This window comes from Epargyreus clarus, unplaced genomic scaffold, assembly GCF_041222505.1.
Source record: "Epargyreus clarus isolate Ecla_fem2 unplaced genomic scaffold, WU_Ecla_fem_2.2 ptg000021l, whole genome shotgun sequence".
In the NCBI taxonomy this organism is placed as follows: Eukaryota; Metazoa; Arthropoda; class Insecta; order Lepidoptera; family Hesperiidae; genus Epargyreus; species Epargyreus clarus.
Window position 1 is genome coordinate 11,065,322 of NW_027332228.1, and position 18,263 is coordinate 11,083,584.

An 18,263-nucleotide genomic window follows, 5' to 3' on the forward strand; every position below is an offset into this window, starting at 1 on the left:
CATAATTTTATATTATCAACATATTTTACATGCAGATTCTGCATAATAAATTAAAGCAAATTCTAATGGATTTAAGTAAAAATATTTCTTCAAACCTACGGGATTTGTCTATAATGCAAATATTTCGAAAGATGTTAAACAAGAGCAGTTAAAAAAACGTAGAGTAGACTTTAATTACCAACATAGATTAATAAAGATTACTTACTCCTAACAAGAAAATGTACCCAGTTTTGAGAATTGAAATTGTTGAGTAGTAGACGTGGCAGTCTCCGTGCTAAAATGTCCCTAAAATATTTGAAATAATTATTTATTTATTATGTAAATTACGCAGTATTAGTTATTTATTCGTAAATTTTCTCTAAAAATGTTTTTATTTGTCAAGAATTCAAAAAAATAACTTACTAATAAGCCGTTTGTGGCTTCATTCAATTTCAAGGCGGCGTATCTTTACTAATCTATGATTACCAACCCAAATTTATCAGATATAAAATCAATTCCCATACCAAATTTATATTATTTACTTTGTTTTCTTTTAATAGTTGGAGGAGTAAGGAAACTAAATTTCAGTCCACCTATACTCATATGCTATGATAAATATAATGTTGCTGCCCATGGCCACCGGAAATCCCCGATAGATTTCTACCTTAGGTCGGCCGCAGATGTGTTGCTATCCCTGAGAACTAAGTTGGAATTACTCGTATTAGTACGTTTATCCTACCACACTCTTCAAACCAGAACACAGCAGCGCTTAACACTTAACGCCATTTTTAGGCAGAAGTAGGTATAGCTGTGGTGCCTTCGGACTCGAACCGCAATGGGCTCTACCACCTTCAAAATAATACTAACTAGATATTTTAAAATTAAGTGGTAAAAATTATAAATATATTGAGTCATGTTCACCATTTCCAAAAAAGGGACTGACATCAGACAGGTAACTTGTCATGAAACTATGGCTACATAGCAATATGCATTGCACTGATTCCATATCAAACATGCTTTATCGATATTTTAGCAGAAAATAATTGTCTATCGGTGGAACTGGGAAATTACTGACTCTATCGAAACAGATTTTTCCTCAATGATAAAAGATTAAGTGGGGAGTCACTTTAACGAGAAAAAGGTAATACAAGATAAAGATAGATAAACCGTTTTTTGCCAACTGAATTTTAAGGGACAGCGAAATAAAGGAGATGTTTCAAAATGTATGGGCTCCCGGCCACCTTTTGTACACTATACTAAAAACTAAGAAAACTTGCAACGAACAATTCGTAGGGGTTCATTCTCTTCAAATCATATTCGTTTAATTGTTTAAAAACAATAATTTACACTTAAACTTGCAACACAACAGTGGAAAAACATCATGGCGGTAGTGATTACCGTAATAATGTCATCTGTCATCCTATTTTAACTTACTATATACATTATATACTTTTTAATATATTTTTTACGCGAATGGGCGTAGATATATAAATATTGTATTGTATGTATTGAGAAACAATGTCTATATTTGATAAACATTAATTATATTTACTTTCATAAATCTTGACTTAAAACAAACATACCTACCAAAATATGTACTTCTATACCAATTTATTTTAGTTAAAACATTTAATTGTGTAAATAAAACAACTTTAAGTATACATTTGATAATATTTTACTTATTCTTCACTTAGATACATTATTTATTCATTTTAAATATCTTCCCTTATTAATATTTTCATCCAATCATGTAGCAGGTTCTGTAATATCCTGTGACGAGCTCAGCCCAAACATCAAACAATGGTCATAATGTGAGCGCAACTACCTACGAGTACGGTTCGTTTCCCAGTGATGCAGTTGCAATAATAACTGATTATTTTGTCATCCCAAGAATGTCCTTGTCTTGTTAATGTAATTATCTAAAAAAAGAGAAATGTAAAAAGATTAGCTTCTCTAGTTTAAAATTACGATTATTTCACGATTAATAAAACTAACTGATGTATATTTTACCTAATGATATTGAATCCTTGTCAACACAATCCACAGCGATCGCACGAAAATCACAAGAGTTCATAAAACATAAGTTGGGTAAACAATTAAGGTAGAATCACTCCAAAATCGTAAGCAGCACAGAGCAGAAACATATTCAGGATTAAAATGGAATCTTCTCATCAGTACATATTTATTCAACGTTTACATTGGAGTCCACTATTATATAATATGTATATATCCACTTTTACACATATCAAATTGACAACTTCTTCTTTTTTAATATGACATGTCACTTACATCTATAAAACCAGATACTATTTAAAAGGTGGTTTTGTTATAATTATTATAAATAATTAATTAAATTCAGAAATAATGACGGGATACCCAAAACAAAAGCCAGGTTGTAAAGTACTAAGGTAACAATAACTTTACGACAAAAACAGCGAAATACAGAATTACCGACATCCAAAGAGTATAGTAACCTATAGGTTCCCTGACCGACATCGACAGTTTTGAAAACTTGACATTGACATTATTCCGCCATATTTAATTTTTCAATGAGGAATGCTTATTTTAAATATTTTTAAACAGGAATACTTTAGGTTCTCAAAATATATGTGTATTTTTCTTCAATTATACAAATTATTCGTGTTTTTTAGATATAGTGTACATAAGATGGCCGAAAATGAAACATCTCCTTTGTAATTGGTAAATCGCACAGAATCTAATTACGCCCGTTATTAATAATCAATCTATCAACTTTTGCCTCGGCGTTAGTAAATTTCGTGGAAAATAATCTCACAATGGTCACTCCTAATATAAAGAATGATATTAATTATGATAAATCTTATTCGGGTTACGAGAAATAATTATTCCCGTAAATAACTAGTTTACTGTCATCACACTTGCTTGATAGCAAATAGCATTATCTAAGCAATTTATCTGTCGTGTCAGCAAAAATAATAAATACGGCTTTTTAATTTTTATGATATCAATTCTTTTTTAGTGTAATGCGATAAAATTTATGACTAAAAATCGTGTGTTCTGTTTAACTATGTTTGATAACTTATCAGATTTCTCCGAATTAAAAAAATATAGAGAATAAATTCCTATAAGCCATACAACAGAAATGGAAAACACGGTACTTCTCAAATTCTTATGCTATTGCTTGTATTTAAAGTTTATAATGTTTATGGCTGCATTATGTTAAATTCTAATTGCAATATGGAATTTTAATAGTATTTAACTGCATAATTTCGCTATAAATTATATAAAACAAAGCATAATTTTGTAATATGTAATACGGGTAATGATACCGGTTTTTAATTTTTTATATAATTAACATACTGTATATTCTTATCACGTATTCCTAGTAAACTTATAGTTATTTTCTTACCGTGGTTCGTGTTAGTTTTTACCACATATTTAAGACATAAATGCAACTCAACAGTGATGATTGCACAGTGATTTGCAAATGGTGCGCCTAAACAGGTTTGTTTTATAGTAAAATATATAGTAATGTTTAAAAGCTGTAGAACTCTTCGCACACGCTCGTGCTGCGTTCTGGTTTAAAGGGTGTGGTAAGACAAACATAAACGAGGTTTCAACTTTAGTAATCAAATTCTGACTTATCCAAATAAGACAGAACCTCGCTCGGTTACAAATTCTATTACACAAAGAAAGTAATTTACGCAAACTAACTAAAACTAGTTTCTTATAGTATCCGATGGCCCCGTACGGAAAAGTGTGGCTCTTATACAGCAAACCGCGAATCACACTGTTCCACATTACGTAACACGACGTGCAGCCAATGACCCACTTACTCGATCACAATCTAACGACAATAACAAAGCATGATAGCAGAACATTAACATTTTCATAGAGCATCTTCAGATATTTCTGTAGTATGAACAGCCTCCTGTGATCGTTAGTGTACACGTTAAGCGGGCATTGCAACACATACGCATTCTTGTTACGTCATAACCCACTTACAGAACAACCACGCTAAATGATATCACTTTATCAGTGAGAAAGGTGATAACTTCGATCACACACCACTTTCAGTATAAAATACACATTCGAAGAATATATTAAAGAGGTAGATAGTTAGATAGAATCCACTTGACCTCGTCTTGGACTAACGCGTTTTTGTGTCTGTTTTCTATTTATTTTCAGTTAAATCCCACGTATGCACTTGATTTGATCATACCCACCTAAATTTTTTAAAATTTCGTTATAAATTAAAATTACCCCTTACAATATACTTAACTAGCCTATTTATTATAGAGTAAAAAAAAACAGATAACAAAACAAACATTTAAAAAACGATTAAAAGCAAATCGACATAAGTGAGAATTGTTATGTAGGTATGTATGTCAATCAATTTAATTAGATTATGTAGTGTATGATTGAAATATTTCATGTTAATCGAAATCTTTGTAATCTGTGGTAATTCAGAATAGAGATAATAATATCAGTCTCATTATCAATAATCGGTCGGCGCTGACCAGCAAGACGTGAACAAATCGCCTGTCTACACAGAAACAAACGTTATACTTTGTACAGGCACGTACTGAAGTAATAACTCGAGTTTTGGCAGATCTTATCTTTCGATAAAACTACCGTCGACTTTAGTGACATGTTTCTAAACAATGTACGAATTTAAACGAGTTAATTTCATCGATACCTGTAATTCTAAAAGTAATTATTTATGTTTACATAGTGTACAATTAAAATCATTCCATTTCTTTTTTAATGTCGTCTTTGTCACAAAAAAAATAGAAATAACGAAATTGATGAACGATACAATGTATCTACTTATTATAAAGTAGAAGATAGTCTACTCCGCTCAAAGGCTGTCAATAAAAAAATTAGGTTGTCTATAGGTACTTTCTGCAAATCATTATGAATGGTCTACGTTGTAAATGCAGTGTAATGTTTGATTACGTCATTAGTATCGGCGAAAAGAACATCGAACAGTCGCTTGTTCGTGACAAAGTTGATGGAATCCGAACGCGATGAAAATCAGCGCCAAACGTAAATACATAATTTAAGTATGCAACAGTAAACATATACTTATCATTTTATATATGATAGAATTAGCAAACAAACATAGTTCACGTGATGGTAAGTGGTTAGTGCTGCCCATGGACATATGTAATCAACCCCAGATAAGAATCCCACTTGACGTCGGTCACACGTGCGCTGCTACCCCTGAGGTCTACGTCGGAATTTATCACACCCTTTAAACAAGAACATTAGTTTAGTATTAGTTTTTACGTTTTTAGAAAAATGACTGATTTTGTATTTGTTTACGTATTTCGCATACATTTCCAATCAGTTCTGATACAGTCCGCTAGGAGCGTTGATTGGAAATGTATGGGCAAATTCGTAAACAAATACAAAAACAATCATTTTTGTGAAAACTAAAAACTCATACTAAGAGTATAGAGCAGCGTTTAACACTGTTGTTATAATCCAGAAATAGGTCTGGCGGTGGTGCTTTCCGTACATATTGATATGTAGCACATAACAAGTAACATAATTATTATACGTGAGCGACAAAATTACAGATAAATATTGTACGAAGGTATGTGCATACGTGTTTAATCTACTAATTTTCGACTCAAAACGCATTGAGTTATCTTTTTTATTATCATTTAGAAGGTTTTCATTGCTATCTTGCACCCGACTGCAGATTTTGGAATCAAACATAATAGTTTTTGTTGGGTAGTTTTCTCTCTACATTTCGGTAATAGTAGTCTTCTATAGGTATTGTGTATGTAAAAAATGTGACGCCAACAATCAAAATAAAAGAAAAATGATTTAATATAATAACAATAATATTTCCTATAATATAGTTATTTCCTTATTTATATTGGTCTTAAATGTCTATTGTATTAAGGTAAGTACTTGAGTAGGTACATAAGTACCAATGTAGGTACTACGCAAGGAAATTTTGTAATTTAGATATTGTTAAGTTTGGCACTTGATTTTTTTATTACTCGTCGGTAAGCCAATAGCCTCCTAGTAGTAGAGAATTATGTTGGAAGCGAAACACTTAAAACTTTAAACAAATTCCAAATAAAGTCCACGTCACTGACACAATATAAACCTCGAAACAATAACTGCTAGTTACTGTTCTGAGATATAAACGAATCCAATGACACCCCATATGTTTAAAGCCCGTCCAGTCGTTTGGGCTGTAAGACGTGCTAAAGAATGAGACACACATAAGTACGAAAAAAACTCCGCAGTCGACATAGATTAGTGATGATTCATCATCATCATCATCATCAACCCATTACTGTCCCACTGCTGGGCACGGGTCTCCTCTCAAAATGAGAAGGATTAGGCCATAGTCCACCGCGCTGGCCAAGTGCGTATTGGTAGACTTCACATACCTTTAAGATTTTTTTTTTTATAAATCTCTCAGGTATGCAGGTTTCCTCACGGTGTTTTCCTTCACCGTTTAAGCAAGTGATAATTAATTTTTAATACGCACATAAATTTGAAAATCAGAGGTGCGTGCCTGGGATTTGAACCTCGGACCCCTCGATCGAGAGGCCGCGTTTCTTAACCACTAGGCTATCACTGCTTTTAAAAGTTTTAAAAGTTTTGCCACGTCTCCGTGCTAAAATGTCCCTACAATATTTGAAATAATTATTTATTTACCTATTATGTAAATTACGCAGTATTAGTTATTTATTCGTAAATTTTCTCTAAAAATGTTTTTATTTGTCAATCATTAAAAAAAAAGAACTTACTAATAATCTGTTTGTGGCTTCATTCAATTTCAAGGCGGCGAAGTATCTTTACTAATCTATGGCAGTAGACTAAAAATGTCTGGAAAATGCACTGATGAACAGAAAATTTTACATCGGTACGAAATTGTCTCGGTCCATTTTTGCTTACGCATATGGAACATTAAAGGCAAGTAAGTTCCAAATTTCCATTTGATCCAGTGGTTTCGGAGCAAATTTCCGGTGACAAACGAACGGGCAGACGCACGAGTTATCCTATTCCGTTCGTCTTTTGTTTTTTATTTAATTTAATTTTTTTTAAATTACCATGGCTCACGCAAACAAAAAAGTCAAGAATTATAAATTAAAATTAATTTAGCATGTTACTTTATATTTCTTTACAATCATGTTCTTGTTTTGCATTTGACGTCAAATGGAAATAGACTTAACCTTTACATGTTACTTGACTATTTATAGTAACCTAATTACTTTCTAGGGTTCCAGACCCAAAGGGTAAATCAGAACTCATTACTAATCCTCCGCTATCTGTCCGTCTGACCATCTGTCCCAGGTTTCTCTTGAACCTCAATAGATATACACTTGAAATTACAGAAGAATATAACGGCGGCCGCTATAGCAATAATACAAAGAAAACTTCAAAATAAATTGGGTTCGCTAACTAAATTTTCTAAGGTTCGCGAACTACTATTTTCGGCATTTTTCGCTATATCTATGGAACCGTAGTCTATAACAGTATAATTTTCACAGTATTTTTACCTCTATGCCTGCTATGGTAACAAATAGGTACTTAAAATAAAATAATAATAAAAATAAAATTAAAAAATGTTGGTACGGAGCGAACTCATTGTGCTAGTTCGACTCACACTTTGCCAATTATTAATAGTAAGTTACTCAATACTAGAAGCTTAAATTGCGTAAAAAAATCGTCTACGTACATTTCAATTTGTTTAATCAATTTATGAATATGAAAGTGATTATATTCGATAGACGGATAATTATAATAAATAGATAATTGTAGCATTATTATGATAGATTACATTTTATTAAGCAATAGGCGTAAGCCAATCAAAATATTCAACGAAATCAGAAACAATACTATACGTTATCGTATGTATTATATGTAATAATTATCTACATACTTAATTTACTTACCGCGTCAAACTTGTTTATGTAGAAATTATATATTTTTTTATAAGTTCGAAGTAGCAAACGAGCATGCAATCCACCTGATGGTAAGTGGTCAATAACACCCATCACAATCCGCGGGTATCAGATTTTATGTTATTGTAGGCAACTTGGACGTTTATAGGTTTTTCCAGTAGGTAGGTCATTTACTGTCACCGTTCAGTGGTACTATTACCAATAGCCAATGCTTTAATAAGTATGAAAAATTAGAGTGACTTTGAATTTTAACCCGGACCGGGAGTAGTGACCTAGCGTGAGATCCTCCCACGCTAGGTCACTACTCCACGCAGAGTTTATCACTGGGTTATCACCTTAATTTGTATGAAGCAATAAAACTCACATATCTTGTACCTGCTGTATCTATTTCTTCTTTAAAAATTAACATATACAAACGTTACTCGTTAATAATAATTAAATTCATACTCACATGCAAAATAATGACACAGGCAATCAATCTATGTAGTATGTCTGTAAGTTATCTAAAAATGTCGGTCACTTGATTGCTCTAACTACTTAATTATTTTTTTATATAAATAGAAGTTGAATCGAACATACTACCCACCTTATAGTAAAGTAGACGCCAGATAAGATTATAGTCCTGCATGAAGTACGGAACCTTTGGTTGTTAACTTCGGCTACAAATCCTTACTGATATTGTAAAATGTAAATCCGAAAATAACTCTGTCTGGCGTGAAGAAGTGACAACCTGTCCGGTTGTCTCTACTACTGAACCGATTTTAATGTACACAAATAGTCTGAGACCCGAGAAAGGACATAGAATAGTTTTTATCCTGGAAATCCCACGGGAGGTAGGGATGACGATCTAAGATCGATTAACCGGAGAATCGATCTTTTGGACCCAAAACATCGATTATTTTAATCGATATTAGTAAGGATTGAATCGTAAACTATGCATTTGATCAAGTGATGATCTTTAGCAAAGTTGAAGGTACGAATTTACAGTTTTATGTATGTTAGTATATTGTATTATTTTCTATTAAACGCGGGCGAAGCAGCGGGCAAAAACTAGTTGACTATAAAGTTCATTGTATAACTAATTGTTAAAACCCATTCATGTTTACACGCGTTTAACATTTATTTGATACGAGTATTTACTATTATGCTTCGTTTCTGTTGGTGTATTCCCACCGCACAGTACCCTTAGTATGACTTTTTACGTTTTTTTTCTAAAAATTACTGTATTTGTATTTGTTTACGTATTTGCCCATATATTGCCAATCAACGCCCCCAGCGGACTGTATCAGAACTGATTGGAGATGTATAGGAAATACGTAAACAAATAAAAAGTCACTGTCATTTTTGTAAAAATGCATGCTGAGGGTAGGTGTACAGGTTCGTACTTTCTAGCGTCTCGACTATAGATAGAATAGGCACTGCATCATAAAAAAAATCGTGAAGACCACCAATTACCTCTTATGTTCCACAAAGAATGAACTCTTGAATTCCTCCCTCGTATCAACGACTTTCGATATTAACCTTAAAATTTTAAGTTGACCACGATATATTTTCGCATTTCTTAATTTTATTCTTCCAATTAGTTACATATAATCTTAGCGGCCAATGGCATTGGACATTGAGTAATAAATCTTAATTACAAGTCTTGAGTAACCAATCCATTCAAGTTCAGATGATTCAGTAGGTACCTATTTAGTCTTTCAAGTTCGCATATAATTACTGTTTGAGGGCACAGTCTAGATTTGACCTTCTTAGCTTTTATTTTTACTAGCAACAGATTATTGTATGTTCTTAAAATTAATAAATAGTTTTACTTTTGTTTTTAATAAGCGTACCATGCGTTTATAATTATATCTTACCTATTGATACAGAACTTAACGCCAACGGACTACTTTAGTTTTGTTACGTTGCTAAAAACCTATTTTCTTATATTATCATATTTGATATCTTTTAGAATACATATAAAAGCTTGACTATTTAAGTACTTAAATACGAATTGTTTACATTTCACTACCTACATTTTAAAATTATGAATATGTACAAGTAACTTTTAAAAATTAAATTATAGGTAGGCTTGAAAGGGATCGGCAATCAATACTTACTTTTTATGAGGAACCTATAAGCAAATCTGTGCTATAAGTTAAGTTTAACATAACATTTATTTTAGAACTTTAATCTTGGAAATATAGTTCGCCTTAAAATAATTACGTTAATAGTAGGTAAGTACCTAAATAAGTTAATATCACATTCTCGAATGGCAATGTTCCCACTCGGCTATCTATTTAGTAGATAGATTATCATCTATGACAGAAACTCCCTAGAAACTATATTTCAAGCTATAATCATAACGATCAATCCGAGACAGTGGAGCAAGAGTTGTGACATATTACGAAAATATGAGTTAAAACTTGCTTCATTAAATATGTATTCTGTTACTGATCTTCCGCCGGATTATGCGACCCATAGCGGCGGATGACTGCCACGATTACTCCGATAACATTACAACATGTCACACGCATAATATTGAAACACTAGTTTAAAAACTTACCCGTCATTAAAAAATGACAATGTGCAAAAGGACTCTTTAAAGCCGGCGTTGCACTGACGACTCTTCCGGTGTTGCAAATGTCCGTAGGCGACCTAGACTTCTGTGACTACAGGTAGCCCGTCTGTCTTATGGCTTATTTTTAATATTATAACTAAATAAAATGTCAAAAAAAGAAATAAACTCAACAAGTAAAATCCCTACTTTACTTTCAATTTTCAAGTATTTTCTTATTTATGAATACCTTTGCTTCTACTAGCGGCGTTCGCGACTTTAATTTTTTGTAGTCATAAAATTTTTAATAAAAAATGTAGGTCAGTTGTTAAGTCATCAGTATCTGATCGAAAGCCCCATCAACATCAGTTTTATCACTTGTAAAATTAATTCATACACAAAAAATAAATATCGAGTGTACAATCGTAGAGTTAATAAAATACAGATATTTTTGTTTTATTCGTAATATTGATTTATGTACATCCGTGTATAGTTCTTAAACTTACACTATTAACATTACCCACACAGGGTAAGTAACTATTTGGTAAATCGAATGTTCCTCTTGGTCTTCTATTCTAGCGGAAATAAACCTATTGCACCTGTTAGGTTAACGTTTGGCGACTGTTCAAGTTTAAAAATACATGGAGCCGTTCGACCTACCTAAAGTAAACTTACTTTTTAAATCATATATTTCTACTTAAGCCTCACTGATTTATTAAACGTAACATTAAAATCTATAAGTTCCTTCATACGTACATAATTATATATTTTTACTTTGTTACAGATACAGCTGTAAAACATTAAAGTTGCCTCGGAAAAGACTAAAAATTGGTAAGTCTTTGCTCGATCTATTAAACGATTATCAGTTTAAAAGAACATTAGTTAAAAATCAAGTCATTTTTCACATGTCGATGTGCGACACACGTCGGTACGTGATGGAATGATTCGCCACGTGGAATGGCAAAAATTCATTTTGCTTTTCACTGTGTTGAAAATATTTAACTATAGTTTTGGTTCTAGATTATAATTAAAGTATTACTAAGTTAATGGTATCGAGTACTTAGTACCATCTTTTCTGCTAAAATCCAGTTATTGGATATGTCGGGGTTTGCAAAATAAAGTTAAAGTAATCTATTTAAAAAACACTATCACATAAATATATTACCTACTCAATTTATGAATGACAAGGCTAGTACGTGTTATATTGTATATAGTAATTATTGCCTTCTTCAGAGTCTGGTGGCCCTCTCGGATATTAAGGTTCTACCCATACAAAACGACGCAGAATTTGCAAAGCCGAAATAAATTATGTGCAGGTATTTAACGTGCACAGAAAATAATGAAAATTTTCATAAATTTTCTTTACAAAAAATGACAATGAATATCATCATTTCATATAAGTAAACAACTAAATTAATGTATTTGATTCCCTATGCATATATGTTTTAATTACTCAATATACAGAAACGTGTTTAATTTAAATTATTCGGAAATTATAGTCGGAATGTAAATGGGCAAACATTTATATACAAAATTATTTTATTTATAAGAATCTATTCGTCATCAAGCACTGATCCAAGGACATTAGAAGCATACTTATACAATGCAAGCGGATAGCACACCGATCGATCTTCAACTGTAATTCTAATTTTTAATTTCTAGAATAATATACATAATCGCATCCCCCTATTAAAATAAATTATGGTTATGAAAGGTGGACGATTCTTGTATATGTTGCTTGATATACCTATTATATTCCTAATTCCAAATCCATCACCCTCCCAATATGTATACTGAACGTTAAAATTTATATAAAGATGGTCTGTCACTATAATATAAATAAATAAACAATATATTATTTACTTGCATCTGGTGTGATTGTTTCTATAACACCATAATACATGCGTGGAGTGTCGACAGTTGACTTAATTTTGCCAGGTTAGGGCACGCTTGTGCATTGCGAACACCCTATTATCGTTCGATGTTTACTTTAAAATTATTGATTTATTTACTTTTCCGTATGTTTTGTTCATAACATAAAGTAATTATTTTCCATAATAAAACATTCAATTATACAAACAATAATATAACTTATTCATTGATTCTCTGTGAGCACGGTTTCTGAACCTTACGCCTAATGCCATGCGTCGTTTATGAGTGACTCTGCCTGGCTGTTATACTTGTACAGTATCTATATTTCTGCTTTCCTCTATAATCGCTAACATCGCTTCGCTTATTACACATGCCGTGCAAGTGTGATGTGAAAATGTACAGAAATAACTAAAAAGCAATGTCGTGATCTATTCTTCGAAATCATAAACCAATAGATGATTACATAAATTAAATTTGTGACATGACCAATTTTTCTCGCATCCTTAGTGCTTTTAAATCACAGTAATATGTACTGAGATAAGAATACAGGGTCGTGAGAGAACCACCTCTGTTAGTTCTCACTATTAAACAGGTACTTCAGGTCCATTTACCTTGGTATTAACTCATCCCACCTAATATGCATGTTATGGTATTATCATGTAATAATTTTATATGTTTTATTTTACAGATCACAATGGCACTAATACTGCAGTATGTAAATGATATGCAATTATTTTGGGACAAATATGGAGGTAATTTCCATTATAATATTACACGAAATATTTAACTTTATTTATTTTTTAAAATAGGTTAACTTTACACTTCTTTGGCGCTTTTGACCTAAATAATCCTGACTTATAGCATTACTTTTAAGCCAAATATTAATTAAAATTATATTCAAAATTTTCAGATCCTCGGACGAATCCATGGTTCTTGATGAGTTCCCCACTTCCTACATTAATCATATGTCTAAGCTATGTGTATCTAGTCAAGGTATGTTTAAATATTTAATAAATGTTTAAAGGCACATATAATAACATTATTCTATTACTACAACCACCTTATTCTAACTAGTACTTGGTTGGGTAAAAAAAATACTAGGTATTATATATTTCTTACATATATTCTATCACAATATATAATACACCTTTATATTTTCCGATATATTGATAAAATTAAATTGTTAAACCTCTTCAAATACATAACAATATTAATCAGTAATAGATATTTATCATCAGTTCTTCACATGAAAACCCCTACAATGTATTTCTATTTATAGGGCTGACCTAAATCAGAATTAATATTAGATACAAATGTCGCACAGTTTTTACATTGATATCTAACCTCTTTTTCAGGTTTTAGGACCACGGTTTATGGAAAATAGGAAACCATATGAATTAAAAAATGTGTTAATTATATACAACTTTCTACAAGTATTATTCAGTGTATGGCTATTCTATGAGGTAAGAGATTTTTTAAGCTTTTTCTAATTAGCAAACATTGAACTAATTAAGTATATACTTATTATATGTAGAAATTGAAATAAAAACTCAAAAGGTAGTTTATCTTTTACCAATTTATTTTATTTATCAGAGCTAGGCATTATATAGTATATGTCTCTCAGATAAATAACTTATTTTATGCCTCCAATGAATTTTTAACTTTTACAGTATTTTTTTAAGAAGCACTTTTATTTAGTTACTATATCTATTTTTTTTACACATTTATCTTCATAGGATTCTTACAGTAATGCCAGATTTTAGTAAGTTTGTATGTCACTAATAAAATATGTTTGCTGCTTAGATGTATGTTGCATATTTTTCTTGCAATTGTAAAATGTAATGTTGTTTTTCATAATTGTATGTAGTCTCACGTAAGTAGATATCTTTCGAACATGTTAATGTCGTGTTAAAAATGTCAAGTTTATTCTAATAAGATTTTTTCATCACTATTTACTTACATATTTTTTAATATTCACAGTATAAAATTATGTCGATCCAATATTTAACATTGATTAGTGCATATAATTGCAATATTTTCATATTTTTTTGTATTATCTGTGCGTTAAATAGAGTTATTTTAGTTCACACTGCATATATGTTGAATTGACAATGTAAGTTAAATGGCTCAACACCAGTGTTAGTTATTTTCTTTGGTATGCTATAGTTTATCTCATAATAAGTCTATACATTGACTGAAGTTGCATAAAACTTATCGTAACTTTTCTGCCTCTTGATAGAGTATTCATTTTTTTGATACAAGCATGATAAGGCAGACTTTTACAGGGCATTCTTAGTCCCTGTCCTCAATTATGATCAACGTCACAATATAGGATTTCTGTTGTGTGGCAATTAATTATTTAACATCTTGTAAACCTCGTACCTGTCAACTTTTATTACATAACAAAACATCCAACGTTTCAATGGATGTTTAACTTTATATAAAGTAATTAAAATGTGTCTTGCTGAGTAAAAATTTATAATAACTAGGGAATTGTCCTGGATTTTTCTACCATGATTTGGTTTGGATTAGAAAAGGAATATCATCTAAAAATGCATGTAAAACCTTATTCATATTGTTGGCTATGCACAAATCAATCTGTATTTGTAATATTTCAAAAAATCCAAATATTACAAAATAATACTTTTAACTATATTTACAGTCTATGCATATTACTGACTTGTTTTGTGTTTGTCTCAAGCTTTTGTGTGCCATTTTATTAAAACAAAAATCTACTGCGATTATTTCAGAAGATATATTATTAAAATATGAGAAATACACAACATTGAAATACTAAAAAAAACGTATCATTATATTAGTATTGTTTTAATATCAGAAATGTTAAATTATTATCTCAGGTTTTAGGAATAAATTAATTTAAATATTTTTATGCACAGTAAATTCAATGTTTATATTATGTGTATTTTATTTAAATTAATAATATCAATTTTATTTGAAATAATAGTTACCTTGAGAAAATAATATAGTTACTTAAGACATTTTACAGATTTGACCGAGATATATTTTGTAAAGTTTGAAATGTTAATGTTTACATGCTAATTAAGTAATGATATTAATTTTATTTCCTCTTACTTAGTATTTCCTCCTACGACTTTCTTGGTGTTATTAAATGTAAAAAAACGTTATTTTTAATTACTCTATTAACATACCTTCTTCTGTAATAATTTTAAAATAATATGCCCAGAGCTTGATGGGAGGATGGCTGAAGCATTACAGCTTTCGTTGCCAACCCGTGGACTACACTGACAATCCTATAGCAAATAGAGTAAGTTACAAACAGGTGTCAATCTACACCTACAAAGGGTACAGAGCCGGAAAACAACTAACCTCTTCCACTGTATATAGACATTGTTCATGCTCTTTTCAGGACGCCTTTGTAAATAGATTGCATATGAGGCGATGCTGGTATTTTAGAATTATATTTAATTATTTGTATAGTATGTAGCCAAGTAAACCTGTAAATTAGTTAACACTAACAGTATTAGGGTCGATGCATTACCGTACTCTGTTCGGGTGCATAGGCCCTTATTGTAAAAAATATATATTTATATAAAAGTGTATGTAGCTGGTATATGGTGATTTAACCAGTTGATTTTATTCCGGCATGCAGCGCAAGCGCTGAGCAAATATACAAATAACACAGGGCCAGGTGTCGGCATATTGTTTCAGATCGGGGCGGCGGGCTGGTTCACAGGCAGGTATAACTTTCACTGTCAGCCGGTCGACCACTCCAAACATCCACAAACGATGAGGGTGAATTATCTGTACTTCCGTTATTACACTCTCCATCCCTGTAGGAGCTCCCATGTTCCGTGAATCTTGTCTCCATACTGTGCTCCTCGTGATTCCTACCGCTAATCACGAAACATTACGAGGAAAACCTACAACGATAATATCTAACAGAAACATTCCGAGCCACCCTTAGGCTCCTACTTGAACCCTGTTTCTCTTTTCATGTCTCGTGACGCCCTCAATCTATCTGACCTTACCCCTCGGTCTAATCTCCAGAAAACAATCATATTCATTAAAATAATGCTAATTCATATACATTCATATAGTCGATTAAATTAACATAACATCAAACATTGGCGGATATTGGGCGCGGTTAAAAAATACAACAGAAACGCGATAAGCCGCGTAGAAACAGATTAGCTTTGCCTATGTTAATCTACACCGGACAGACATGAAATGATAATGTCGTCATTAAGTTTTGCCATAAAATTGAGAGAAATTAATTTGAAATGTCTCTAAAGACAAAAATTGTGGCAAAAAAACATTTTTGGAATAGTTCTCTTATCACGGTGTGACAATTTAGGTGTACCCTATTTATAATATATTTATATTTATAAATTTCCTTTCCGTATATAAAATAGTTTTGTTTTATATATTGTGTGCGCCGCAACTTATAAAATTGCGGCAAGGGATTTTGCCAGCTTCCATACGAAAAAAAACCGCCTTGCAACGCTTTATTAAATCCAAAAGAAACAGTTCTACCTCGCTAATCAGAAAAATAAAGATTAATTACAATGCCCATGCCTCTAATGTTACTAATTTATTTAACAATTATAAAATACATGAATACAAAGAAATCACTTTCCTTGATTACTTGAACTCTTAACCCATAGTTAAACATTACAGTATTTTATAAATTTACATTGTTGTCGAACATTGTACAATTACGATGCGTAACAATAAAAGGGAATTGATTTTACACATTCGACCTGACCATTTAACATCGAACTATCATATTCATCATATTTATAAGAGAATAATTCAATTGTACATAAATATTCATACCGCATAACAAATACATTATACATGTATCCAGGAGATGTTTCATTTGTACAAGAAACAATTATTATTTTTTACAAATATGAATAGGTCTTACAGGCAACCAGCTAGTGCCTAATGCTTGAATTATATCTACAGACACTGAAGGTGTCAGACACGGGTCTTGACAGACAAAATAATATGTTCCTATACCTAAAATATTAATGCTGTGACGTTAATAATAAATATGTTGATACACATAGGGAATAAAATCTATTTATGTTGATACACATTGTATAGAAAATTATTTTGTCTGCCACGACCCTTGTATGACACGTTCAATGGCTGGTTATAAACTGAGCGTAGCATTTCTAATAAATCATATAAAAAAGACACAAATGTATGTTAAATAAAAAAAATATCAATAAGTGTAATTAACAGTGACAATTTAAATACATTTTCATTTGCTTCCTTGTCTTGTATACATAAAATACCTCTTGGAAAATCAGTGATCTCATAGCTTTCATACTCAAATAAATCGCTTTAATAGACATTCAAATTGGTTAAAATTTATTTTATAAATTACCTATTAAATGATTACATGTTTTTTTGCTTATTTTAAAATATTCATTATGTGGTAACCATGTTGAGTAATGGCAACATGACTTTTTTAAATACCTACATAAGAGTTGTTTGACATATTTATCAGTAGCATGAAAAATTAAATTATAAAACCTACATTTTTAATATTTCAACTGTATATTTTTAAAATTATTTTCAGAATTCTAATATATATATTATGTTTTCAGATGGTACACGCATGTTGGTGGTACTATTTCTCAAAATTCACAGAGTTTTTTGATACGGTAAGCATAAATTAATCTTAAATATCTTTCACGGCCTTGCTTATTTACGCAATTACCAAATGCAATACTTTATAATGTCATGTACCTAGTTTCAATGTAAATATCCGAGTTTATTTTGAAAAACACTACAAAAGTGTATTTTTTTACAGCTTTCATATGAATGCTATAAATGTAAGATTCTCTCATTACCTACCTTAGCTCGCTTCCTAATTTAGCTATTTCTCCAACTGAAAATTTTGTTTGTGTAAACTATATCAATATTACCAGTATTTTTTCGTGAATCTTATTTAATCGTTACAT

General features: G+C 31.2%; 1 protein-coding gene across 4 annotated transcripts in view; it reads left to right on the forward strand.

The window, feature by feature from the left end:
• The window catches only part of LOC140750992 (very long chain fatty acid elongase AAEL008004), a 48,807-nt gene that overhangs the window by 21,884 nt on the left and 8,660 nt on the right, over positions 1 to 18,263 (forward strand). Inside the window, exons 2-7 of one of the 4 annotated variants that reach the window (XM_073084775.1) lie at positions 11,219 to 11,265; positions 12,995 to 13,058; positions 13,217 to 13,299; positions 13,662 to 13,769; positions 15,512 to 15,592; positions 17,907 to 17,963. In XM_073084775.1, coding sequence (XP_072940876.1) covers positions 13,001 to 13,058; positions 13,217 to 13,299; positions 13,662 to 13,769; positions 15,512 to 15,592; positions 17,907 to 17,963 — 387 coding nt within the window. In that variant the 5' untranslated portion in view covers positions 11,219 to 11,265; positions 12,995 to 13,000. Of the gene's footprint in view, positions 1 to 11,218; positions 11,266 to 12,581; positions 12,899 to 12,994; positions 13,059 to 13,216; positions 13,300 to 13,661; positions 13,770 to 15,511; positions 15,593 to 15,996; positions 16,081 to 17,906; positions 17,964 to 18,263 lie in introns of those variants that run through there. The other 3 variants (XM_073084773.1, XM_073084774.1, XM_073084776.1) reach the window with 3 other exon arrangements.